Below are 24663 nucleotides of genomic sequence, written 5' to 3'. Positions count from 1 at the left end.
TTGCTAGAACTATCTATATGTATATATATTTAGAAAAATATATTTCTGTTGAATAGCTGTAATATAGACTGAAAAGGAGAGTCATGTTCAGACCCTTGAAAACATGGCCTTTGCCATTTTGAGCATGACCTGGAGTGTTGTCTGTGGGGCATGAGTGCTCTCAGTGGCCAACATGGCTTTAAATTATCCTTTGGCAAGTCATTCTGCTCTTGGATCTTTAGTAGCACTAGTGTCCTAGAAAGTCAGAAGTAAGTTCCTCATTTTAAACTCACTGTAGCCAGCCTCCCTGATCTTCCCGTTGTCCATTTTCAGTGGTCAGTGATGCATGTAGGCTTCCACTTCAGAGAATGACGAGTGTTTTGTCATGTCCTCACACATCACAGTTCTCTAAACTGATGCACTGGGGGTCTGCAAGACCCAGTTTTGGTCTACTTTTCTCATTGTTTTTGGCTTCTCCGATGTCTGCTTTTCTAAGCACCAGGATGTCATATTCCCTATCATTCCTGAAGGCCTTCTTAAATGCCAGACCCTGTGCTAGCATCCCAAGATAGAGCACCGGGGACAAGGACAGACCCAGTGCTAGCATCCTGAGATAGAGCACCGGGGACAAGGCAGACCCAGTGCTAGCATCCCGAGATAGAACACCAGAGACAAGGCAGACCCAGTGCTAGCATCCCGAGATAGAGCACCAGAGACAAGGCAGACCCAGTGCTAGCATCCCGAGATAGAACACCAGAGACAAGGCAGACCCAGTGCTAGCATCCCGAGATAGAGCACCAGAGACAAGGCAGACCCAGTGCTAGCATCCCGAGATAGAGCACCAGAGACAAGGCAGACCCAGTGCTAGCATCCCAAGATAGAGCACCGGGGACAAGGACAGACCCAGTGCTAGCATCCTGAGATAGAGCACCAGAGACAAGGCAGACCCTGTGCTAGCATCCCGAGATAGAACACCAGAGACAAGGCAGACCCAGTGCTAGCATCCCAAGATAGAGCACCAGAGACAAGGCAGACCCTGTGCTAGCATCCCGAGATAGAGCACCAGAGACAAGGCAGACCCTGTGCTAGCATCCCGAGATAGAACACCAGAGACAAGGCAGACCCAGTGCTAGCATCCTGAGATAGAACACCAGAGACAAGGCAGACCCAGTGCTAGCATCCCGAGATAGAGCACCAGAGACAAGGCAGACCCTGTGCTAGCATCCCGAGATAGAACACCAGAGACAAGGCAGACCCAGTGCTAGCATCCCGAGATAGAGCACCAGAGACAAGGCAGACCCTGTGCTAGCATCCCGAGATAGAACACCAGAGACAAGGCAGACCCTGTGCTAGCATCCTGAGATAGAGCACCGGAGACAAGGCAGACCCTGTGCTAGCATCTGGAGATAGAACACCAGAGACAAGGCAGACCCTGTGCTAGCATCCCGAGATAGAACACCAGAGACAAGGCAGACCCAGTGCTAGCATCCCGAGATAGAGCACCAGAGACAAGGCAGACCCTGTGCTAGCATCCTGAGATAGAGCACCAGAGACAAGGCAGACCCCGTGCTAGCATCCCAAGATAGAACACCAGAGACAAGGTAGACCCTGTGCTAGCATCCTGAGATAGAGCACCAGAGACAAGGCAGACCCCGTGCTAGCATCCCAAGATAGAGCACCAGAGACAAGGCAGACCCAGTGCTAGCATCCCGAGATAGAGCACCAGAGACAAGGCAGACCCTGTGCTAGCATCCCGAGATAGAACACCAGAGACAAGGCAGACCCCGTGCTAGCATCCCGAGATAGAGCACCGGGGACAAGGCAGACCCAGTGCTAGCATCCGGAGATAGAACACCAGAGACAAGGCAGACCCAGTGCTAGCATCCGGAGATAGAGCACCGGGGACAAGGCAGACCCTGTGCTAGCATCCCGAGATAGAGCACCAGAGACAAGGCAGACCCTGTGCTAGCATCCCGAGATAGAACACCAGAGACAAGGCAGACCCTGTGCTAGCATCCCGAGATAGAGCACCGGAGACAAGGCAGACCCAGTGCTAGCATCCCGAGATAGAGCACCAGAGACAAGGCAGACCCAGTGCTAGCATCCCGAGATAGAACACCAGAGACAAGGCAGACCCAGTGCTAGCATCCCGAGATAGAACACCAGAGACAAGGCAGACCCAGTGCTAGCATCCCAAGATAGAGCACCAGAGACAAGGCAGACCCAGTGCTAGCATCCCGAGATAGAGCACCAGAGACAAGGCAGACCCAGTGCTAGCATCCCGAGATAGAGCACCGGAGACAAGGCAGACCCTGTGCTAGCATCCCGAGATAGAACACCAGAGACAAGGCAGACCCTGTGCTAGCATCCCGAGATACAGCACCGGAGACAAGGCAGACCCAGTGCTAGCATCCGGAGATAGAGCACCGGGGACAAGGCAGACCCTGTGCTAGCATCCCGAGATAGAGCACCAGAGACAAGGCAGACCCTGTGCTAGCATCCCGAGATAGAACACCAGAGACAAGGCAGACCCTGTGCTAGCATCCCGAGATAGAGCACCGGGGACAAGGCAGACCCAGTGCTAGCATCCCAAGATAGAGCACCAGAGACAAGGCAGACCCCGTGCTAGCATCCCGAGATAGAACACCGGAGACAAGGCAGACCCAGTGCTAGCATCCCGAGATAGAGCACCAGAGACAAGGCAGACCCAGTGCTAGCATCCCGAGATAGAGCACCGGAGACAAGGCAGACCCAGTGCTAGCATCCCGAGATAGAGCACCGGGGACAAGGCAGACCCTGTGCTAGCATCCCGAGATAGAGCACCAGAGACAAGGCAGACCCAGTGCTAGCATCTGGAGATAGAACACCAGAGACAAGGCAGACCCTGTGCTAGCATCCCGAGATAGAACACCAGAGACAAGGCAGACCCTGTGCTAGCATCCCGAGATAGAGCACCAGAGACAAGGCAGACCCAGTGCTAGCATCCTGAGATAGAGCACCAGAGACAAGGCAGACCCAGTGCTAGCATCCTGAGATAGAACACCAGAGACAAGGCAGACCCTGTGCTAGCATCCCGAGATAGAGCACCAGAGACAAGGCAGACCCAGTGCTAGCATCCTGAGATAGAGCACCGGAGACAAGGCAGACCCAGTGCTAGCATCCCGAGATAGAGCACCAGAGACAAGGCAGACCCAGTGCTAGCATCCCGAGATAGAACACCAGAGACAAGGCAGACCCTGTGCTAGCATCCTGAGATAGAGCACCGGAGACAAGGCAGACCCTGTGCTAGCATCCCGAGATAGAACACCAGAGACAAGGCAGACCCTGTGCTAGCATCCCGAGATAGAGCACCAGAGACAAGGCAGACCCTGTGCTAGCATCCCGAGATAGAGCACCAGAGACAAGGCAGACCCAGTGCTAGCATCCCGAGATAGAACACCAGAGACAAGGCAGACCCTGTGCTAGCATCCTGAGATAGAGCACCGGAGACAAGGCAGACCCTGTGCTAGCATCCCGAGATAGAACACCAGAGACAAGGCAGACCCAGTGCTAGCATCCCGAGATAGAACACCGGAGACAAGGCAGACCCAGTGCTAGCATCCCGAGATAGAGCACCAGAGACAAGGCAGACCCAGTGCTAGCATCCTGAGATAGAGCACCAGAGACAAGGCAGACCCCGTGCTAGCATCCCGAGATAGAACACCGGAGACAAGGCAGACCCAGTGCTAGCATCCCGAGATAGAACACCAGAGACAAGGCAGACCCAGTGCTAGCATCCCGAGATAGAACACCGGAGACAAGGCAGACCCAGTGCTAGCATCCCAAGATAGAACACCAGAGACAAAGCAGACCCTGTGCTAGCATCCCGAGATAGAACACCAGAGACAAGGCAGACCCTGTGCTAGCATCCCGAGATAGAGCACCGGAGACAAGGCAGACCCTGTGCTAGCATCCCGAGATAGAGCACCAGAGACAAGGCAGACCCAGTGCTAGCATCCCGAGATAGAGCACCAGAGACAAGGCAGACCCTGTGCTAGCATCCCGAGATAGAGCACCAGAGACAAGGCAGACCCTGTGCTAGCATCCCAAGATAGAGCACCAGAGACAAGGCAGACCCCGTGCTAGCATCCCGAGATAGAACACCGGAGACAAGGCAGACCCTGTGCTAGCATCCCGAGATAGAACACCAGAGACAAAGCAGACCCAGTGCTAGCATCCCGAGATAGAACACCAGAGACAAAGCAGACCCTGTGCTAGCATCCTGAGATAGAGCACCAGAGACAAGGCAGACCCAGTGCTAGCATCCCGAGATAGAACACCAGAGACAAGGCAGACCCAGTGCTAGCATCCCGAGATAGAACACCGGGGACAAGGCAGACCCAGTGCTAGCATCCCGAGATAGAGCACCGGGGACAAGGCAGACCCAGTGCTAGCATCCCGAGATAGAGCACCGGGGACAAGGCAGACCCTGTGCTAGCATCCCGAGATAGAACACCGGAGACAAGGCAGACCCAGTGCTAGCATCCGGAGATAGAACACCGGAGACAAGGCAGACCCTGTGCTAGCATCCCGAGATAGAACACCAGAGACAAGGCAGACCCTGTGCTAGCATCCCGAGATAGAACACCAGAGACAAGGCAGACCCAGTGCTAGCATCCCGAGATAGAGCACCAGAGACAAGGCAGACCCAGTGCTAGCATCCCGAGATAGAACACCGGAGACAAGGCAGACCCAGTGCTAGCATCCTGAGATAGAACACCAGAGACAAGGCAGACCCTGTGCTAGCATCCCGAGATAGAACACCGGAGACAAGGCAGACCCAGTGCTAGCATCCCGAGATAGAACACCAGAGACAAAGCAGACCCTGTGCTAGCATCCCAAGATAGAGCACCAGAGACAAGGCAGACCCCGTGCTAGCATCCCGAGATAGAGCACCAGAGACAAGGCAGACCCAGTGCTAGCATCCCGAGATAGAACACCAGAGACAAGGCAGACCCTGTGCTAGCATCCTGAGATAGAACACCGGAGACAAGGCAGACCCAGTGCTAGCATCCCGAGATAGAGCACCAGAGACAAGGCAGACCCCGTGCTAGCATCCCGAGATAGAACACCGGAGACAAGGCAGACCCAGTGCTAGCATCTGGAGATAGAGCACCAGAGACAAGGCAGACCCAGTGCTAGCATCCCGAGATAGAACACCAGAGACAAGGCAGACCCAGTGCTAGCATCCCGAGATAGAGCACCAGAGACAAGGCAGACCCAGTGCTAGCATCCCGAGATAGAACACCAGAGACAAGGTAGACCCTGTGCTAGCATCCCGAGATAGAGCACCAGAGACAAGGCAGACCCAGTGCTAGCATCCCGAGATAGAACACCAGAGACAAGGCAGACCCAGTGCTAGCATCCCGAGATAGAGCACCAGAGACAAGGCAGACCCAGTGCTAGCATCCCGAGATAGAGCACCAGAGACAAGGCAGACCCAGTGCTAGCATCCTGAGATAGAACACCAGAGACAAGGCAGACCCAGTGCTAGCATCCCGAGATAGAACACCAGAGACAAGGCAGACCCAGTGCTAGCATCCCGAGATAGAGCACCGGAGACAAGGCAGACCCTGTGCTAGCATCCTGAGATAGAACACCAGAGACAAGGCAGACCCAGTGCTAGCATCCTGAGATAGAGCACCAGAGACAAGGCAGACCCAGTGCTAGCATCCCGAGATAGAACACCAGAGACAAAGCAGACCCTGTGCTAGCATCCCGAGATAGAACACCAGAGACAAGGCAGACCCAGTGCTAGCATCCCGAGATAGAACACCAGAGACAAGGCAGACCCTGTGCTAGCATCCTGAGATAGAGCACCAGAGACAAGGCAGACCCTGTGCTAGCATCCTGAGATAGAGCACCAGAGACAAGGCAGACCCTGTGCTAGCATCCTGAGATAGAACACCAGAGACAAGGCAGACCCAGTGCTAGCATCCCGAGATAGAACACCAGAGACAAGGCAGACCCTGTGCTAGCATCCCGAGATAGAACACCAGAGACAAGGCAGACCCAGTGCTAGCATCCCGAGATAGAACACCAGAGACAAGGCAGACCCTGTAGCAGATTCTTTTCTTACTCATTTCTTGTGTGAATTCTTTTACTCCAGGAGCCTCTCTATGAGGTGAAAACCATTTATACTCCCAAGTAGGAATAACACATACATTACTGTACTATAAATTATTTTAGGTTAATGATTCCTGTATGACTCAAGATGAGTTACTTGGCTGGGAATATGGCTCAAGTGATAGAGTGCTATCCTTGAGCAAAAGAAGCTCAGGGATGATGCCCAGGCCCTGAGTTCAAGCCCCAGGACTGTCAAAAAAAAAAAAAAAAGATGAGATGCTGTACTGTCTGGTTGGGACTAGTATGTGGCTATACGTTAACACCTGCAAGTGCTTTCTTTTGAACTCTTTACTCTGTTTCTCAGGTACTACGAAGCATTTCCACCACTTTCTGAGAAACCAGTTTGCCTGCAAGAAATCATGACAGTGTGGAACAAGTCCAAAGCCTGTTCTTACTCTAGTTCCTCCTCCTCCACAGCCCCTCCAGCAAGCACAGATACACCCTCTCCAAAAGACTGTCATAGTGAAGGCGAAGTCACCAAGGAAAGAGGTGCCCAAGTGCCCACCCTTATTCATGAGAAAACGCAGAGCAGAAGCAGACATAATAAGGAGAACAATGTGAGTCCCAGCACTTCTGAAGATAAGCCTGCCTTGTATAGAAAGCAAATCAGACATAAACCTGAAGGGAAGATTCGTCCTCGCTCATGGTCTTCTGGCTCCAGTGAAGCAGGCTCAAGTTCAAGTGGTAATCAAGGTGAATTAAAAGCATCTATGAAGTATATGAAAGTGAGACACAAGGCGCGAGAAATCCGAAACAAAAAAGGGCGGAATGGCCAAAGCAGGCTGTCACTGAAGCATGGTGAGAAGGCAGAAAGAAGCGTCCGTGCTGGTGCTGGTGCTGCTGGTGCTGCTGGTGCTGGTAGTGGCAGCAGTGGTGGCAGCAGCAGCAGCAGCAGCAGCAGCAGCGGGTCCATCAGGCAGCTGTGCAAGCGAGGTAAACGACCAGTGAAAGAGACAGGGAGGAAAGATCCTGGGAGCATGGGAGGAAAAGACCTGTGTGCAGAGAGCAGAGATGACAAAGAGTACAAGGAGGAGCCCCTGTGGTACACCGAACCCATTGCTGAATACTTTGTTCCAGTGAGCAGAAAAAGCAAGCTAGAGACCACATACCGAAACAGACAAGATGCAAGTGCTCCGACATCAGAGGCAGTGGAGAACTTGTCTGAATCAGTGCATGGTCTTTGTATCAGCAACAATAATATTCATAAAACATACCTCTCAGCAGGTACTTTCATTGATGGTCATTTTGTAGAGATGCCTGCCGTTATAAATGAGGATATTGACTTCACTGGGACCTCATTATGTTCTCTGCCAGAGGACAATAAGTATTTGGATGATATTCATCTATCAGAATTAACACACTTCTATGAAGTGGATATTGATCAATCCATGTTGGATCCTGGTGCCTCAGAAACAATGCAAGGAGAAAGTCGGATTTTGAATATGATTCGACAGAAAAGCAAAGAGAGTACAGATTTTGAGGCCGAATGTTGCATAGTGTTAGATGGTATGGAGTTGCGAGGGGAACGTGCAATATGGACAGATTCTGCTAGCTCCGTGGGTGCCGAGGGCTTGTTTCTGCAAGACCTTGGCAATCTGGCTCAGTTTTGGGAGTGCTGTTCATCCAGCTCTGGTGATGCTGATGGGGAGAGTTTTGGAGGAGACTCTCCGGTCTTGGACAGCACAATGCTCAATTCACACTTGCTTGCTGGCAATCAAGAGCTCTTTTCAGATATGAATGAAGGATCTGGTATAAACTCTTGTTTTTCAGTGTTTGAAGTGCAATGCAGTAATTCTGTTTTACCATTTTCTTTTGAAACACTCAATTTGGGAAATGAAAATACAGATTCTAGTGCTAATCTGCTTGGGAAAACACAGTCTAGATTGCTAATATGGACCAAAAATAGTGCCTTTGAAGAAAATGAACACTGTTCTAATCTTTCAACAAGAACCTGTAGTCCGTGGTCCCATTCAGAAGAAACACGTTCAGATAATGAGACATTAAACATTCAGTTTGAAGAATCCACACAGTTTAGTGGAGAAGATATTAACTATGTAGTTCCTAGAATCTCATCAAATTATGTGGATGAAGAACTTCTAGATTTTTTGCAAGATGAAACTTGCCAGCAAAACAGTAGAACTTTAGGGGAAGTTCCTACATTAGTTTTCAAGAAAAGATCTAAACTAGAATCTGTCTGTGGTATTCAGCTAGAACAAAAACCAGAAAACAAAAGCTTTGGAACTACACAAGCAGGTAGTGAAAGCAGTCCACACGGAGATGGCTACAGCTCAGGGGTCATTAAAGACATTTGGACAAAAATGGCAGATGGAAATTCTGCAGCTACGGTAGAAATGGAAAGAGTTGAGGATGAATTGTTCTCGACTGATGTAAATAACTACTGCTGCTGTTTGGATGCCGAAGCTAAACTGGAGACCCTTCAGGAGCCTAGCAGGGCTGTGCAGAGATCAGAATATCATCTCTGGGAGGGGCAGAAGGAGAACCCGGAGAAAAGAGCATTTGTTTCTAGGGAGCTGTCAAATGTGGATGGTGGTGACTATACCACACCTTCTAAACCGTGGGATGTGGCCCAAGATAAAGAGAATGCATTCATTCTCGGAGGAGTTTATGGAGAACTCAAGACCTTCAACAGCGATGGGGAGTGGGCCGTTGTACCACCTAGTCACACAAAAGGAAGCTTGCTGCAGTGTGCAGCTTCTGACGTTGTGACAATAGCTGGCACAGATGTCTTCATGACCCCTGGAAACAGCTTTGCTCCTGGTCACAGGCAATTATGGAAGCCCTTCGTTTCATTTGAACAGAACGATCAGCCGAAGAGTGGGGAAAATGGATTGAATAAGGGATTTTCTTTTATCTTCCATGAAGACTTGCTTGGGGCATGTGGTAACTTTCAAGTGGAAGATCCTGGGCTTGAATATTCATTCTCCTCCTTTGACTTAAGCAATCCATTTTCACAAGTTCTTCATGTAGAATGTTCATTTGAACCTGAAGGGATTGCATCTTTCAGCCCTAGTTTTAAGCCGAAATCAATCCTCTGCTCTGATTCAGACAGTGAAGTTTTTCACCCCAGAATATGTGGTGTTGACAGAACACAATACAGGGCTATTCGGATTTCTCCGAGGACTCACTTTCGTCCAATTTCTGCATCTGAACTGTCCCCCGGAGGAGGAAGTGAGTCGGAATTTGAATCTGAGAAAGAGGAAGCCAGTATTCCCATTCCTTCTCAGGTTGATGTGTTTGAAGATCCACAGGCTGATCTCAAACCTCTGGAAGAAGATGCAGAGAAAGAAGGTCATTACTATGGAAAATCAGAGCTGGAGTCTGGGAAATTCCTCCCCAGGTTAAAGAAATCTGGAATGGAGAAGAGTGCTCAGACATCGCTGGATTCCCAGGAGGAGGCTGCTGGGACTCTGCCGGCTGGAAAGCAGAACCAGTGTTTGGAATGTAGCATGGATGAATCTCTGGAGATAGATTCAGAAAGCTCAGAAGCAAATTGTAAGATAATGGCACAGTGTGAGGAAGAAATTAATGATTTTTGCAGTTGCAAAGCAGGCTGTCAGTTCCCTGCTTGTGAAGAGAATCCACTTTCTTCCGGACAGCTGGAAGAGGTATGTATAAAACCTAGCTTGCCTGTATTTGACCAAGTATCAACCAGACAGTAATCCTGGAATAGCCATATCAGACATGAAAGATAAGGTTAAATTTCTGGGAAACTAGCTGAAATGTCTTAGGGCTTACCTTTCTTACAAATTTACATTTTTTTATGGACTTAAAATGGATTTGACATTTATAAATTTGAAGTAGACAGACTTTCCTACAGAGAAAAGACATTTTCTCTTCAAAGAAATTTCAGCATACAAGTTTCTTATATAATATACATGTACTATGCTTTAAGCAAAAACTTAATGTATATAAGCATTTCAGATTTCAAAGTTCATGAACCAAGACATAGTTGCTAGCAGAAAGATTTTTTTTTTTAGGTAGCAAGCCTGTTCGATGTTGGTCAGGTGTATTAAAACTTTATTACGTGTAAAATACATTACATCTGGACAGTGTTCCCTAAGATATAGTGTGGTACATGTAAAAAGGAATCCACAAACCAAATGCCGCAAAACATATTCTACTGAGCATTAGTATAGGTATACCTGGCTTTATATGAAGTATGGGTTCTTGAAATTGAGAATTCTCTGATTGTCTATGAAGTAAGAGTTATTGTACCCTTTAAGTATATCCCTAAAAAGTGGTTTGAAGTTCAGTTGATTACACCAGAAATAATATTTAAGGCAATAACTTGTCTCACAAACAAGCTTAGCTACCTGTCTTGCTCACTTTTCAACTAGCATTTGGCATAGTCGTGGCTGGCCGTTTTCCAAAAGCAGCTTATTAAGCAGAGTTGAAGGCATTCAGAAGCCAGGCTTTCTGAGGTGGATAGCTGCTGTGTCCCTCCTCCCTTCCCCCTCCTTTCCTTCCTCTTCTCCCTTCCCCCTCGCTCTCCCCTCCCTCAGCATGCTGGCTCCACCCACACCTTGAGGCCCTCTGCACCAGGCACCTCCTTCACTGACAGTCCTACTTCTCTACTTCACCCTCACGCTGAATTCATTTCTCCCTCGAATTTTCCTGCACTTCTTGCCTCTTGTTTTATCACATTTTCCATGTTTTTTATGTACTTTCTGTCTTGTACTTGATTAGCAACTCCATATGGCTGTGGACCACACCTTACTCATTTGTTGAGGCTCTGTGCTTCAGTGTGCAGCTGTGAGAATAGGGGTCCCAGGAACTTGGAATCCCTTCTAGTCGGCCCATAGAGATGTGTAGAGTGATGAGTTCACTTCCACTGAAAAACCAAAATGTGAATGCTAAAGAGAACTCAGTAATGCTAGCCTTTATTTGTTGTTCATTGCCCCATTTTTCCTCCTTAAATATTCCTTTATGTACTTTGTATTTCACCTGGTTCCAGATTGGGAAGAAAGAAAAAGAGGAAAGAAGCAAGATTCTACATCATACCACTACCATATTCCTTCGCTTTCTAGTATGTTGATGTATTCATCTTATCAGCATTCTGGGCCTTGAGGTCTTAGCTTCCAGAGGATGTGTGGGGTTTCCTGAGAGTTGAGCTGCCGGTACTGTCAGCACCAATCTCTCCTAACATCACTATACGTTCAGGTTGACCTCATAGATCCACGTGAGGTATGAAGTTGAAGGAGTGACCTGAAGGGACAGTTTGAGACTAGGCTGGGGCTCAGACCTGGTGCCCTTGCCCCTGTCACAATTGGCTGGTCAACTTTGGGGCTCATAAAAGGAGATTCTTACCTTCCCTGGAGAACCTTTCCAGAAGGCAGTCTGTGAACTCACTTAAAAGTGACTAGTAGTCTCTGCACTAGAGCAAGAGGACAAAAATGTAGCCTTTCTAGTAGAATTGGTATTTGGGAAAATGAGAAGAATAGGATTTGTTTTTGGGTGCCAGTAGCTCATGCCTATCTATCATCCTAGCTACTCTGGAGGCTGAGATCTGAGGATTGCGGTTCAAAGCCAGACTGGACAGAAAAGTCTGCGTGAGACTCTTATCCACTGAAAAACTGGAAGTGGTGCTGTGGCTCAAGTGGTAGAGCACTAGCCTTGAGCAAATAGAGGTTCAGGGACAGCTGAATAGTACCAGCTTGCTTAGCATAGACCTGACCCTAGGTTTGAGCCCCCACTTCCCACAAAACAAAACAAATCAAATGATGGCTTTCTTTCACTCATAATTGATGCTTATACTACAAGTTATGATCTCCTTATGTTTAGAATTGAGAGCTAAACTAAAAACCACAAGATATAATGAACATGAGTCAGAATAGCAGTCAGTATTATGAGAATATTTGAATTTACATAAAGATGAGATAAATAGGTTAATCCATGGAAAAAGTCAAGGGAGAAAGATACGTAAACCCTGAGTTCAGGTCCCACAACTGACAAAAAAAAATTCACTTACGCAGCCTTTTCAGATGCCTGTGGCCTGCTTGTTTCACTGAGGTGGGAGCCCTGAGTGAGGGAGCATCGTTCTTGTCCATGAAGAGTTCATTCTGGTCTTCAAGAAAACCAGTCCAGCCAGGTGCTGGCAACCCAAGTCTGTAGTCCTAGCTACTCAGGAGACTAAGATCTGAGGAGTGCAGCTCAAAGCTTATCTCCGTTAGCCAGCAAAAAGCCAGAAGTGGGGGTCTGTTTCAAGAGTAGAGTGCCAGCCTTGAACAAAAAAGCTGCGAATGCAAGTCCGAGTTCAGGCTCTGGTACTGGCACACACAAAGTAAACAGGTTATAAAATGAGTTTGTAAATAGTTTACTTTCATTGAAATAGGCCATTGGTACATTTTGTATTAAGTTACAGGAGAGTATCATATTTCCCAGTAGCAACTGCTAGCACAAGTAAATCTGCCATCTGTGTTTCCTGTGTGGAAACACATACTTCCTCCTGTTTTCTCCTTTTTAACTAAAATGGCATGTTATTATAATGGCCTTTGATTTCCTACACGTTTCACTGTATGGATGTATGTAATCCCACTACCCAGTTCCTTAACCTTCAGTGCATCAGAGCCAACGCCATTTTAGGGACTGAGGTAGACTGGGAGATGGAGGTGAACCTGGACCGCTATTGGAACCTTGAAGAGCCTGCCCAGACCATAAGAGGTGTGGAAGGCCATTTGAACACACTTGGGTTGTACAGGACGTAAGGAGGGCGTAGGCTGCAGGGGGATGCCAGGTGGAGAGGCCTGGGTGGAAGTGTGTGTGGTAGGGACCATGGCTCTTTCATTGTGGGTGGAAGTAAGGACCAACACACTTGCAGTGTGCCGCAGGTCCTCAGCGTGTATGCCTTCTTGTCACTTACTCCATTGCTCCCTTAGCTCCAAAAGGAAGCAGGAGGCTCAGTTACTGCCTTCAAGAATCTCCTGGTCCAGTCAAAGAGAAGTCACTTAGACCCTACAGACGTTGGGCTGTGCTGCTAGAATGGCTGTGGAGGGCGGTGGGTCTGCAGTCGGAAAGGGGCTGTCCTGGTGATGTTACAACAATCCCTCGCATGCTGTTTTTCTTTTTTTTGGGGGGGGGGTCCGGTCGTGGGGTCTGAACTCTGGGCCTGGGCGCTGTCCCTCAGCTCTTCAGCTCAAGGCTAGCGCTCTATCACTTGAGTGACAGCACCGCTTCCAGCTTTTTTCTTGCTTATGTGGTGCTGAGGAATCGAACCCAGGGCCTCAGACATGCAAGGCAAGCGCTCTACCACTGAGCCACCTTCCCAGCCCCCCTATGCTGTTTTTCTGCAGGAGGTACAGGCTCCACAGGGTGAGGGGAGGGAGATGGCCAAAGCTTTCCCACGGCTCTCAGTCTCCACAAATGAGGGAAAGCACAAAGCAGGTGCTTTCCAGGCTGTGTTGTGCTCAGGATCTTCTCATATCTGTTGCTTTTTTTTTTTTTCACTTGCTTTTTTCTTTAAAGAGGTTAAGGTGGGCTCTAACAACACAGGCAGCCTTGGCAGAGGATGCTGGAACCCCATAAAGGTACTGCAGCATCTTTCTGCTCCCCTGAATAGGTAGGCTATTGAGTAAGAAAGAATGTAAGGCTCAGAGTCTTGGCTTCCTATACCTTCATCTTCTGAAGAACTCTGAGTGTAACAGGTGTTGCTAAAAATGTTTGTAGTTAGGCAATTTGGATGAAGCTTCTCTCTCTCTCTCTCCTCTTCTTTTTCCTCTTCCTCTTCCTCCCTTCCTCATCCCTCCACCCCCCAACCCCACACACATGCACTGTTTTCATTGAGTATTATCAAGTGCCTGCTGTGCCAGGTGCTAGAATGAATAGCAGAGAGGCTGTGTTTGTGTCGTTACCTGCTGCCTTTACAGTGAACACACTGACTTAGGTGCTTTATGAGAGTGTAAGGCTGTCCAGAATGGGGGCGTGGACACCAGGCACATGGTTAATTGGGGGTGCAGGGAGGAGTCAGACCAGGCAGGAAGCACTTGGAGGTGGGTGAGGGAGAAGATACCGGAGGCAGGTAGATCACCTCCTCTTGGTGATCTAACTCTCTTCCCTGACTCCAGTTTCCTCCTTAGTACTTACAACCAAACCAAGCTTAGTTCATTGTTAAACAGTAGGTAAGCAAAATATGGTTACATCTTTGCTTTGCAACCTAAAAATTGGGAATAACCGGCAGGAAAGAGTTCTTGAACTGACACCTATTTGTTGAACATAGTCAGCCAAGCATGAAACAAGACTGTAAATAACCTGCCATCGGAGCTGACATCCAAATGGAGGATTCTGCTGCAAAGACTCCTGAAACAAAGACAGAAATGGGTCAGCTCTTAGTAATGGGGTCAGCAGAAGAAAGAGAAGAAATGATGTGCTGAGTAATCACCCTAGATTAGAGGGGATTCTTCAGGTTTGTAGGCACAGTTATCTACTGTGTATCTGGTTAAAATACATAGTCTTGTCCTTAAGCTCCCAGTGAGTCTTCGTTGGCATCTGACCTCGTCTCCGTGTGTGACCCCAGTTCCTCAGTGGTGCCTTGACCTCTCCAGGCTCCTTCTTTACCGTGACCAGTCCTCCACCATTAACTCCCCTTCTCTCGCCCAAGTCCTCATCCTGTCTCATGAGAGGATTCACAGATAAATAAGCAGCATCATTAGGTCCTCAGAGCTGATGGGAACTCCAACAGGGGCCTGTTCCCTAAAATCCACATCTTTCCAGTATGCCGTGGTGAGAATTCTGCTACCCTTCCCTTAGTACTGCCCAGTGCCTCTCGCAGAATAGGTAAGGTCTTCCTGAAGAGGCTTAGGGTGCTGTGAACCGGGTGTCAGGTGTTGTTACCCACCTTTAACTACAGACTGTGCTGCTGGCCTCATTTACGTTCAGCCTCACCTGCTCAGTCCTCTTGACCCCAGCCCCTCGTGTCTAACAGTGCGATTAGGTCTCCTGTAGAATAAGCTGCAGGAGAAAACAACGAAGATTAGTTAACTGACCACTTTGGATAGACAGTACCATCCTCCTTTGGTTCCCAATTTAGGGGTATTTCTGAAAATTATTTTGAATAAAAATGAAAGCATGAAGTGTGTTTCTCAGTCACAAAATAGAGATAGGTTTCTGAGTCAAACAGTTTTAGACCCATAAAATAATTTAGAGTTAAAAGCTTAAACCTTTTAGAGAATTGATGATCATCAGCTATTGAAGTAGTTCAGGTTTTAAACTTGAACACACCTTTAAAATGATAAAGATTAAGTGGTAGAGGGCTAGCCTTAAGCTGAAGAGCTGAGGGACAGCGCCCAGGCCCAGAGTTCAAGACCCACAACCGACAAAAAAAAAAAAAAGGCATTAAAATGGTAAATATTTATCTGGAGTTTACAGGCCTCTCCGCTGAGCAGGCTGCTTCTACGAGCCCAGGCCCTAGCTCTGGGAGTGTTAACAGGCCTGCCACAGGCAGAGTAAAAAGAGCACAGGAGGGGTGAAGACTGGCACACCAGAATGTGTGTGCCAACCAGGCTGGCCACAGCCATGTGGGGTCTTGCCCTCGCTTCCCAGAAAGGTGGTGAGAGAGTCCAGTTAACCTTTGAGAGTTGTAGTTGTGAACGTTGGAGCCTGGATTCAGCCTTGGGTTGCTCTTGTGGGTCTGGACACCTCCCCCTGCTTTGGCCATGGGTAAGAGTCGTCACCCTTTGTCCTATTCTCTATCGTACCTCATTAACTCCAGAGCCCTGATTACCTGTGTGCACTTTGAAACCTAGAAATCTTCTCTAAATTGGCAGCATTTCTTGTCCGATTTTAAGCCTTGTTTAGTAGTTTGGGGTTTGTTTTGTTAAGATTTTTGTCCACTTTCAGAGTAATAGCTTTTTATGAAAACTTAATTTGCTACAAACATGTTGGCTTTTATCCTTGCCTTATCCAAAACAGTACCAAAAAACCTCACCAGTGTAAAAATCCTGGGCTTTGCTGTCCATAATTAATAATAGTTGGATAGTCTCTATCCTGCCAGTTTATAAACACTTTCTGTATTTGGTTTAATCTAAACAGTTTCCTGTATTGAACACTGATGTACAAGAAATGAATACAAATCAAGGAAAGCAGATGTGGTGGGAAAAAGCTTTGTATTCTCCTCTTTTTCCAGCATCAGAATGTGAAGGTAAGGAGATTTGTGTTCATTTACTCATTCAGATTTCAAATTCATTAGAGCAACAAATTCCTTTGCTAGGACTGTCAGTCCACGAACACTTAACTAGCGGTTTCTGTGGCAAGCATCTTTGTCACACACACACAGCACATAGTGATGAGGAGTGAGAACTGGATCCTGCTATTAACCTCAACAACAGGGCAACAGGGGACAGGTTGGAAATTCCTAATGGCCATGATGAGATGTGTGCTGCCACCAGTGGACACAGAGGAGGAAATAATCAGGAAAGAAAGCACAAGGGACTGGCAGGAGAAAAGAACAGGAGTCCAGAAGAGGAGCATGCAGCCAAGAGGCCTGCAAGATTAAAAAGAGTGAGGGTAGGGGTGGGGAGGAGAGGGATGCATTGAGGATGTTGAAGGGAGTGACATTGATCAAGATAGATTGTAGACTTCCTTGTTGAATGGCAACTCCTTTGTACAGCTGCTTGAAGATATTAAACAAAGCCAGCTGCTGTGGCTCCTTCCTGTGATCCTAGCAACTCAGGAGAGTGAGATCTGAAGATTGAGGTTCAAGGCCAGCCCAGGCAGGAGACTCTTATCTCCAATTAACTACCAGAAAACTGGAAATGAGCTCTGGCCTTGAGTTGAAGAGCTCAGGACAGCGCCCAGGCCGAGTTCAAGTCCCACCACTGACAATAAAAATAAACAAGGTCCCATGGGCTCAGCAGGTTGTCGCTGGGCCCAGCAGCAGATCATTTGGGAACCTAAGTGTGTTTGTCAGAGTTTCCATGGAGAAAGGATGGCTGAGGAAAGAGTGTCTGTGATTTGGAGGGTGTTACCATCAGGCGTATGCTTCAAACATTTGTAGCAACAGTGAAGAATCCAGAGCTGTGCTGCAGAAGCCCACTCTGGAAGCGCCTTTAGTAAGGAGCTGCCACCTTTAGCATAAGACTGCTTCCTTGTAGTGATTTTAACATATACCCCACTGATGGGTCCCTCAGCTCTGGGATGGCTGTCATCCTTAGTAGGAAGGAACCCAGCACCAACTTCTGGCTTTAGGTTCTCAGTTATCAAGGTTATACTCTCTTGGCAGGTGCCCATAAGTGATGCTATGGACTACTTCTGTCTGTGGCATAGAGTGGCTTGTGGAATAATTCAGTGGATAAGTGATAGTAGCCAGTCCGTGTGTGTGTCTGTGTTTGTTCACTTATGTGTCAGGGCCTGAATACATGGCCTCAGTGTGTTATCTTACAGCTAGCACTCAACCACTTGAGCCACACCTCCAGTCTGGCATTTTGCTGGTTAAGTGGACATAGAATTTGACAGATTTTTCTGCCCGGGCTAGCTTTGAACTGAGATCCTTGGATCTCTGCTCCTGCGTGGCTAGGATGACAGGCGGGAGCCACCTGTGCCTGGAGGCAGCCACTCCTTTGGATGATTAGATCCCCTGACCTGCCCAGTCATGACAGTATGAAATGTACTTTCTGTGGAGAGTCTGGGTAGTTCTAGCCTCAGGAGGAGGCTCCAGGTAGAAGACAGGTAGGCAGTAATGACTGAGCACATTCTGATGCTTCTAGTATTGGACATGATTGACACTGCTCAGAGTAGTGCCTGACTTGTTCTCTGGAAAGGCAGATTGTCCTCCAGTACACAGTCAGAGGGGCCCAGGCTGGGAAGTGAGACAGCCTGTTTGGGCTCCCATCTGGCTTGAGGGTGCATGCCCCTGGCACTCTCCCCCGTCCTCTTCTTGCTGAGTGGGTACTTCACTCAGCAGGTCATTCCTGCCTTGTACTGGGTACTGCTCTTGGCTCTGGGAATGTAGAGACAATCCCTGCCCTCCTCTGGTTAGGTGGGACTGCCTAGACTAGCTGCAGGGAGAAGTGCCAGACAGAAGCAGTGGCTGGACAAAGGCTGATGACACGGGCGTGTAAGCAGCCAGTTAGTGGAGAGCAGGCTCCAGAGGCTTTGACTGGTATGGCAGCACTCTCCAGCTGGCTTTCAGGATTTGGAAGGGTGTGCTGGCACTGGCATGTGTCATCCTAGCCATGTGGAGAGGGCCCTGAGTCAGGAGCAGGGACCATGGTTAGAGCCCAGACTTGAGACACAATGCTCAGTTGGAACTCCATGTTGCTGTGCCTAGTTTCTAGGTCTCCACAGTGATGGGGCCTTTGTGTGCTCCACTGGCTCCATTTGTAAGTAGAGTCCAGTCTGGGCAGCTGTGCAGAAAGGTACAGGGCACCAGACAGTGCCGGGCTTATCCCTTGAATTTACTCATGGTTGTTGCTGTGAGCACTGTGAGCTGCAGGGGCCTAGTTCTCTGTCCTAATGTCCTTCCTGGGAGAGAGGAGCATTCCTGGCCCAGCCAGGGCACAGCCACCTTTCCCACCACAGTCCTTCACCTGGACCAGCTTGGGCAAGAGCAGCTGGGTGGGAGTGTAGTCAGAAGGAGGAAGCAAGGCTGGGCCATCACAGGCCCCTGCCCTGTCCAGCCTAGCGTGGTGGTTGTGCGCATGTCAACTTCATGCACAGTGAGCGCCTCCTTGAAGGTGATGTGCTCAGAGTCTTCCGAGGGCAGGTAAGAGGTCTGGGACAGAGTTACACTGCAGGTGAGGAGCAGAAACTGGCATCAAGCCTGGGTTTTCCTAGTAGTTTTCAGTTGGCCACTGCCAGGTTGTGGAGAGTGATGCATACAGCCAACACAAGGTGAAAGGCTGCGAAGGTAGGCCTTGGCATGCACGGTCTCCCTCGACACCCAGTGGGGCTGCTGCCATGCCTCTGTGCACAGAGCATTGCATTGGTGCTGCTTCAAGTACCAAGGGACTTCCTGCCTGAGTATATGTCAGAGCTAGGCCCAAGTCCAGTCTAGCTAGTTTTCCTATGTGCCATGTCTTTCATAGCCACCGCCTGCATGAAGCCAGGGGACAAAGGCCAGTCTAGATTGAGACTAGTACCTGCTGGGGTTGTACACTGGAGTTACCTGGTTGCTTCTCAGAAGGCTGGACCGTCGCCTGCCTCTTCAAGCAGTTCTCGCAGTCTGTCTCTCAGAGTGCTACTGGTGACTCAGATGCTCAGCCTAGGCTGCAAACAATTGGACTTCTTGGAGCTGTTTGAGTCCTTCCTGCTTTGGGGGCCACTGCCTGGTACAAGGAGACTGGTTAGCCTCCTTCCTTGCACGTGGCACAGGTATAGGGAACACTAGGTTAGTGGGGGTTGCCAGGAAGAAGAGGCCAGGCCAGGCCTGTCTGGCTTTCTCCTTGCACGTCCCACACAATGTGTGCTGTTTCATGAGCACATCCGTAGCGTGTCACCGTCTGTCTCCCTTCACTCCATGCACTCTTGAGAGCACAGCCGCGTGAGCTTCCTTCTCCTGTGCTCCCCAGGGCACCCCGTCAGAGGCGCGAGAGCAGATTGGAGCAGGTCTCATATTGGACTGTGCTTAGAATGCCTGTGGTTTAGATCAGATTCATTAATAGTCTGGTCCAAGAGAGCATTTTTCTTGTGCATACCTTGCTGCCTGCCTTCTTTTAGTGCCTGCTTTAAACCTCCAAAGGGTTGGGAGATCTAACTTTTCAGTGAAAATGGAACAAAAATGTATGTTTCATAACTGTCTTAATGGAATTTCCCCCCTTTCCCTTTTTTCCCTTTTCCATTCAAAATGATTAAGAATGTTATACAAATGCCAAGGGAGACAATGGTATAGAAGAATATCCAGATGTTAAAGAAATACCCAGTAATGAAGAGCGTCTGTTAGATTTTAATAGGGTAAGTGGACTGTCCTCCTCCTTGCTGTTAACTTAGAAATGGCCACGGCTGCCCTCCTCACTGTAGTCAGACACCTGGGAGTCATGCGACGTACTCCCACCCCCTCCCCACCCCCATCCTCTCTGGCTTTTCCTTCGGGTTTCCCTCACCTTCTCCTTTGACCCTTTATGTCCAGCCTTCTCACAAAGTCCTCCATCTTGCTCTGGCCGCCTTGACACTGCTGCCGCGGGACATCTACATGGGAAGCTGGCCGGCCCCGACCTTCTTGAGCGGCACCTTTGCATCTGTCAAAGCACTTGCCAAGGAGCCTTTCTAGTGGCTTTTTCCTGTCTGTCGTGGCCTCTGAGGGACAGATCCTGCCCCCCCCCCCCCCCACCTCTGTCCCTCACCACACTGTCTGGGTAGCACTCTTGTTGGAGCCATGGCATTTGGTGCACTGGATAATCTATACATCGGTATTGTCAGAAAGGCTGGGTGCCTTGAAGGCAGGGTCATGGCCCGTGTCTGCCTTAGTCTCAGGCCTTCCTAGTTAGGCAAGAACGCAGGTGAATAAATCTAAGGAGACTCGTTTTCCTTCCCAGAGCTGATTGTCGGTGTTGGTTCAAGCCCTGTAAGAACTTCCTTCAAAGCACCACGTGACGTCTGTGCCTACAGACCTGTCAGTTGGTGGACTGAGGCTGCCCTGTAAGGAGGCTCGCAGACTCCTCCTTCCCACCAACCTCAAGCCCAGAGCTGGAACCACTCTTGCCTGTCTCTTCCTCCCTCCCTGCACATGCAGTCTGCCTACTGGCCTGTGCTTCACTCACCTCCACTTCATACCGCCCCTCTACTCCATCCTCTCATGCCTCCTCAGGGTCCTTCCTGCTTCTGCTTCTGCTCTCTAGCCACCTCTAGCCAGCAAGACAGTGGCCTCAAAATACCCTCACGTGGTAGGCACTGATGGCACGCCCATTTTTCCTGGAAAAAAAAAACAAAAACCCCAAAACATGAGCCAACTAAAGATTAAGAGCCATGTGGCTAAGATCATAGAACTGAACTACCAAGTAAGTGCAGTCCTGAGCCGGGAGCCCCTGTGCCCTGACTCTAGGACTCCACCCCCAACCCCTTCCCCGCACTCCTACCTGCTGCATAAAGCCCTAACTCCCTCTGGCCTGGAAGGCCCTGTGTGCCTTTGCCCCTGGCTCAGCAGTCTTGATCTCCCCTCCCTGGCCTTTCGGTGCTAGTGCTTTGGGCTCTCCAGCAGGGACAGTGAGAGTAGGGCTGGTAAGTGTGCTGTGGGGGTGGGGAGCGTTGCTGTGACTCACAAAGAGTTTCTACTTGCCTCGTGTCTGAGGGGCAAGACATGCTAACTCTCTCATGGAGGAATAGTCCCACACTAGAGAATCAACCCTATGCAGGGTGAGGTAATGCTGGGACCCATTGCAGAAACCTGGTGGAGGCCGCCCGCCCCCCCCCCAAAGTCCCACCTCTCAGCCACTCCCATCCTCCCCACCCGCAGTGCAGCATGAGCCCCAGGAGCGGCCACCTCCTGGTAAAGGTCTGTACCGGTCTGCACCCAGCACCAGAGCACTTAAACACTTGTAGAAAATTAAGGAATCCCTTTTAGCTACCCTTACACTGCCACACTGTCCACGTGACCCCGTGCAGAATTCATATTTGGGATCTTGATGGATTAGGGAGCAGAGGAGATTTTTCTCTAAAAAAAAAAGTGAAACTCCACAGAACACTAGTGATTTGTTCTTTCTTCTCTGTTTATCAGTGGGGTGTCTTAGCCCTTTGGAGGAGAAGTTTTGATTTTTGAACTGTTGAAAATTTGTTCTTGAATCTTAGGTGTCTTCTGTTTATGAGGCACGATGCACAGAAGAGAGAGGTTCTGGAGCAAAACCGAATGGCCTCTGCAGGAAGACGTACTCCAGCGCCAGCTCCGACTCCCGGGACTCTGGCTCCGAAGGCGGCCAGTGGGCGGGCCCCAGTGGAGAGGAGCTCTTCTCCCGAACTCACCTCTGACCCTGCAGAGTGGCTCCGCTCGTGTCAAACGATGTGTGACGGGAAATCGCCTTCTGTGAGGCCTGTTAGTCTAAAGCAGCAACTTAGGTTTCTTCTTCAATTAACTGATTCACATCAGTGATTCTCTTTCTCTTCTTGCTTATTTTAGAGTTGAGGACAGCTGTCCTGTTGAAGATTTGTTTCCCAGCTGTTCAGTTCTTGCTCTCTGAAGTAGACTAGACTGTGCTGTCCAGTGAAGAATGGGTGTGCATGTGCTTGTCTTAGAGGTGTCCCCGCGCCTGCATCGCAGCTGCAGGCCTTCCTTCCCCTCGCTGCCGCTGCTCCACCATGACCCACCCCCATAGCAGCGCCAGCAGCCGTGGCGCTGGCCAGAGACTAGCCATGTTCTCTGAGAGCCAGGAGATGGGCCCTTCCCTGCACTGGGCCAGGGCCTTTCTGAAGGCAGGAGGGAGGCATGGCGACTCATCCGCGGTCCTTCAGTGAAGCCTCATGGACTCTTGACTAGGACCCGCAAGGGTATGCGCTTAGAGACTTAGTAAACTACTACTGTGTTTTCTCTCTTAGAGTTTCCCTCTAAAGTATCACGGAAGAAACTATGACTTGTTACTCTTGCTAACTGAAGAAGCCAAGGATTTGGGGGGTGGGATAGGAGATGAGGCGGGGAGGGGTAAGGATGCCCCTCACCCACCCCTCAGCCCAGGGAGAGGCCCTTGGTTGCTGTTCATTGGTGACTACTTTGAGTTGTAGTCCTCAAAACTTGGAAGTTACAAACATTTGACATGCAAGAAGGAAGGCCTTATCACCCCAAAGAAATCTTGGCTGCTGCAGCTAGCTGCTTTGTAGCTGTGATGTAGTATAGCTTGCTTCTTACTTTGTGTTTGAGAGAATGTTCTGGGAAGTTCTGTGTGCTGTGGGCTGGGATGGGTAGAGTAATTTTTTCTGCGTATCGGTGTGACTGCTGTTCTGATCATCGCCTCATGTGACTTGCTTTCCAGTTGCCTTGGGTTCCCCCAAGGAGTCGGTGCATCTCGCAGGAGGCGTGTGCACGCACGCACGCACCGCCCACGTCCTCGAGCGCTCACCACACTGTGCAGCAGGGTGATGCGAGGTTAGGAGCAAAAAGTGCAAAATCGAAACATTCTAAATCATTTTCCTTTTTTAACCAGCTCGCTGTTTTAAAACAAAAACATCTAGCCTGTAAAATCAGGTTAGCATGTCTGTGACAGCAGGGATGTTGGAGAAAAGTCTGACAGCGTCACCACTGACTTGGGCAGGCAGTGGACACAGGAATAACGAGCTTATTGGCTGGAACTGAACTGCCCCACGAAGTACTTGGTCTGAAGCAGTTAAGTGTGTTGTGTTTTCTTAATTGACAACGTAGAAAGCAGCATCAATGCTGTGTGGAGCGCTGGAGTTGTGTGTGTCCTCACCATGGGAAGCCTGGATCGCTCTCTGGGGTCCTCACTGCCTGCTAGGGTTTATTTTTATACAGCATACCATCATCCTTTGACACTTTACAGTGGATGTGTGTGTGTGTGTGTGTGTGTGTGTGTATGTGTATGTGTGTATGTATGTGTCTGTGTGTGTGGGTGTGGGTGCGTGTGTGCATGTGTAAGGTTTTTTGTTGCACTTATTTATTTATAGACATCAGATAAGTTTTTATGTATTTTCTTTCTTCTAGAGCTTCCTAAAATTTGATTAGCATCTGCACTGAAATATCACTTAGTAACATCAAAGGCAAAAAAAAGGATTGGAAATTGAAAATTCCTAAAATCACTGCAGTGACCATTATCCTAGGAATCGTTGCTTATGTAGCAGAGACCAAATAAATAGATTCCGACACAACCTTGAGCTCAGCTGATTTTGGACAGCTGCTGCTCGTCATGAAAGGGCTCCAAAGTGACAAAGGGGCTGACACCCTCCAGCGTGGGGGAGGGGCTATCGAACGCCTTCCGTGGGGGACGGGAAGGCTGATGAGCAAAGGATCGACAGAGTCTATTTGTTTTCATAGTGAAGTGGCTAAAGCTCAGAGGCTTTTAGCGCAGAGTTGAAAGTGTGGTTTTTAAGTTTTGTGAATGATCACAAAAAGCATTAAAAACAGTTGGCAAATGCTGAGCGCGCTATGGTGTGGCGCATACATTATGCCATGGTGTGACACGCTCACTGGTGTGACATGCTCACTGTGATGTGCCGTGCACACTACCCTGTGGCACACTGCTCTGTAGTGTGGCAGCACTGGTGTGACGCAGGCTGCATATCCATAGTACTGAGGTTTCAGTTTTCCATTCCTGCGCTCAGATTTTTTTTTCCGTGGTTGTATTGTTCTGATTTCACGTACACCAGAGTAACTGATTTTTTTTGTTTGTTTTCTTGTGGAGTTAACACCAAATAAAAAAAATTTAAAAACAGTTTGCTGATATTATTTATGATACAAAAGATTTCAAGAAACTCGGCCTCTTAACTGAAGAACCTAAGAGTGTAAATTACCTTATTATATGGAAAGCAGGTAACTTCCTTACAGAGGCCCAAAAGCTGGAAAGGGGAGTGGGTGGGGTCTATTGAGCAATAAGCTGACTTTTTATCCCAGCACACGCGCGCGGTAGTCCTGAT

General features: G+C 49.0%; 1 protein-coding gene across 4 annotated transcripts in view; it reads left to right on the top strand.

Annotated features, from left to right (window-relative positions):
- The window catches only part of Kiaa0232 (KIAA0232 ortholog), a 67436-nt gene extending 42975 nt beyond the window's left edge, over positions 1-24461 (top strand). The window contains exons 6-10 of one of the 4 annotated variants that reach the window (XM_042670271.1): positions 6449-9770; positions 11120-11191; positions 16189-16297; positions 19949-20046; positions 21877-24461. In XM_042670271.1, the coding sequence (XP_042526205.1) occupies positions 6449-9770; positions 11120-11191; positions 16189-16297; positions 19949-20046; positions 21877-22053 (3778 nt within the window). In that variant the 3' untranslated portion in view covers positions 22054-24461. The remainder of the gene's footprint in view (positions 1-6448; positions 9771-11119; positions 11192-16188; positions 16298-19948; positions 20047-21876) is intronic. The other 3 variants (XM_042670272.1, XM_042670273.1, XM_042670274.1) reach the window with 3 other exon arrangements.
- The last annotated feature ends 202 nt before the right edge of the window (positions 24462-24663 follow it).

This window comes from Dipodomys spectabilis, unplaced genomic scaffold (assembly GCF_019054845.1).
Source record: "Dipodomys spectabilis isolate Male_0828 unplaced genomic scaffold, ASM1905484v1 ptg000532l, whole genome shotgun sequence".
NCBI lineage: Eukaryota > Metazoa > Chordata > Mammalia > Rodentia > Heteromyidae > Dipodomys > Dipodomys spectabilis.
The sequence above is the reverse complement of the archived record's forward strand: the minus strand, read 5'-3'. Positions and strand labels throughout refer to the sequence as shown.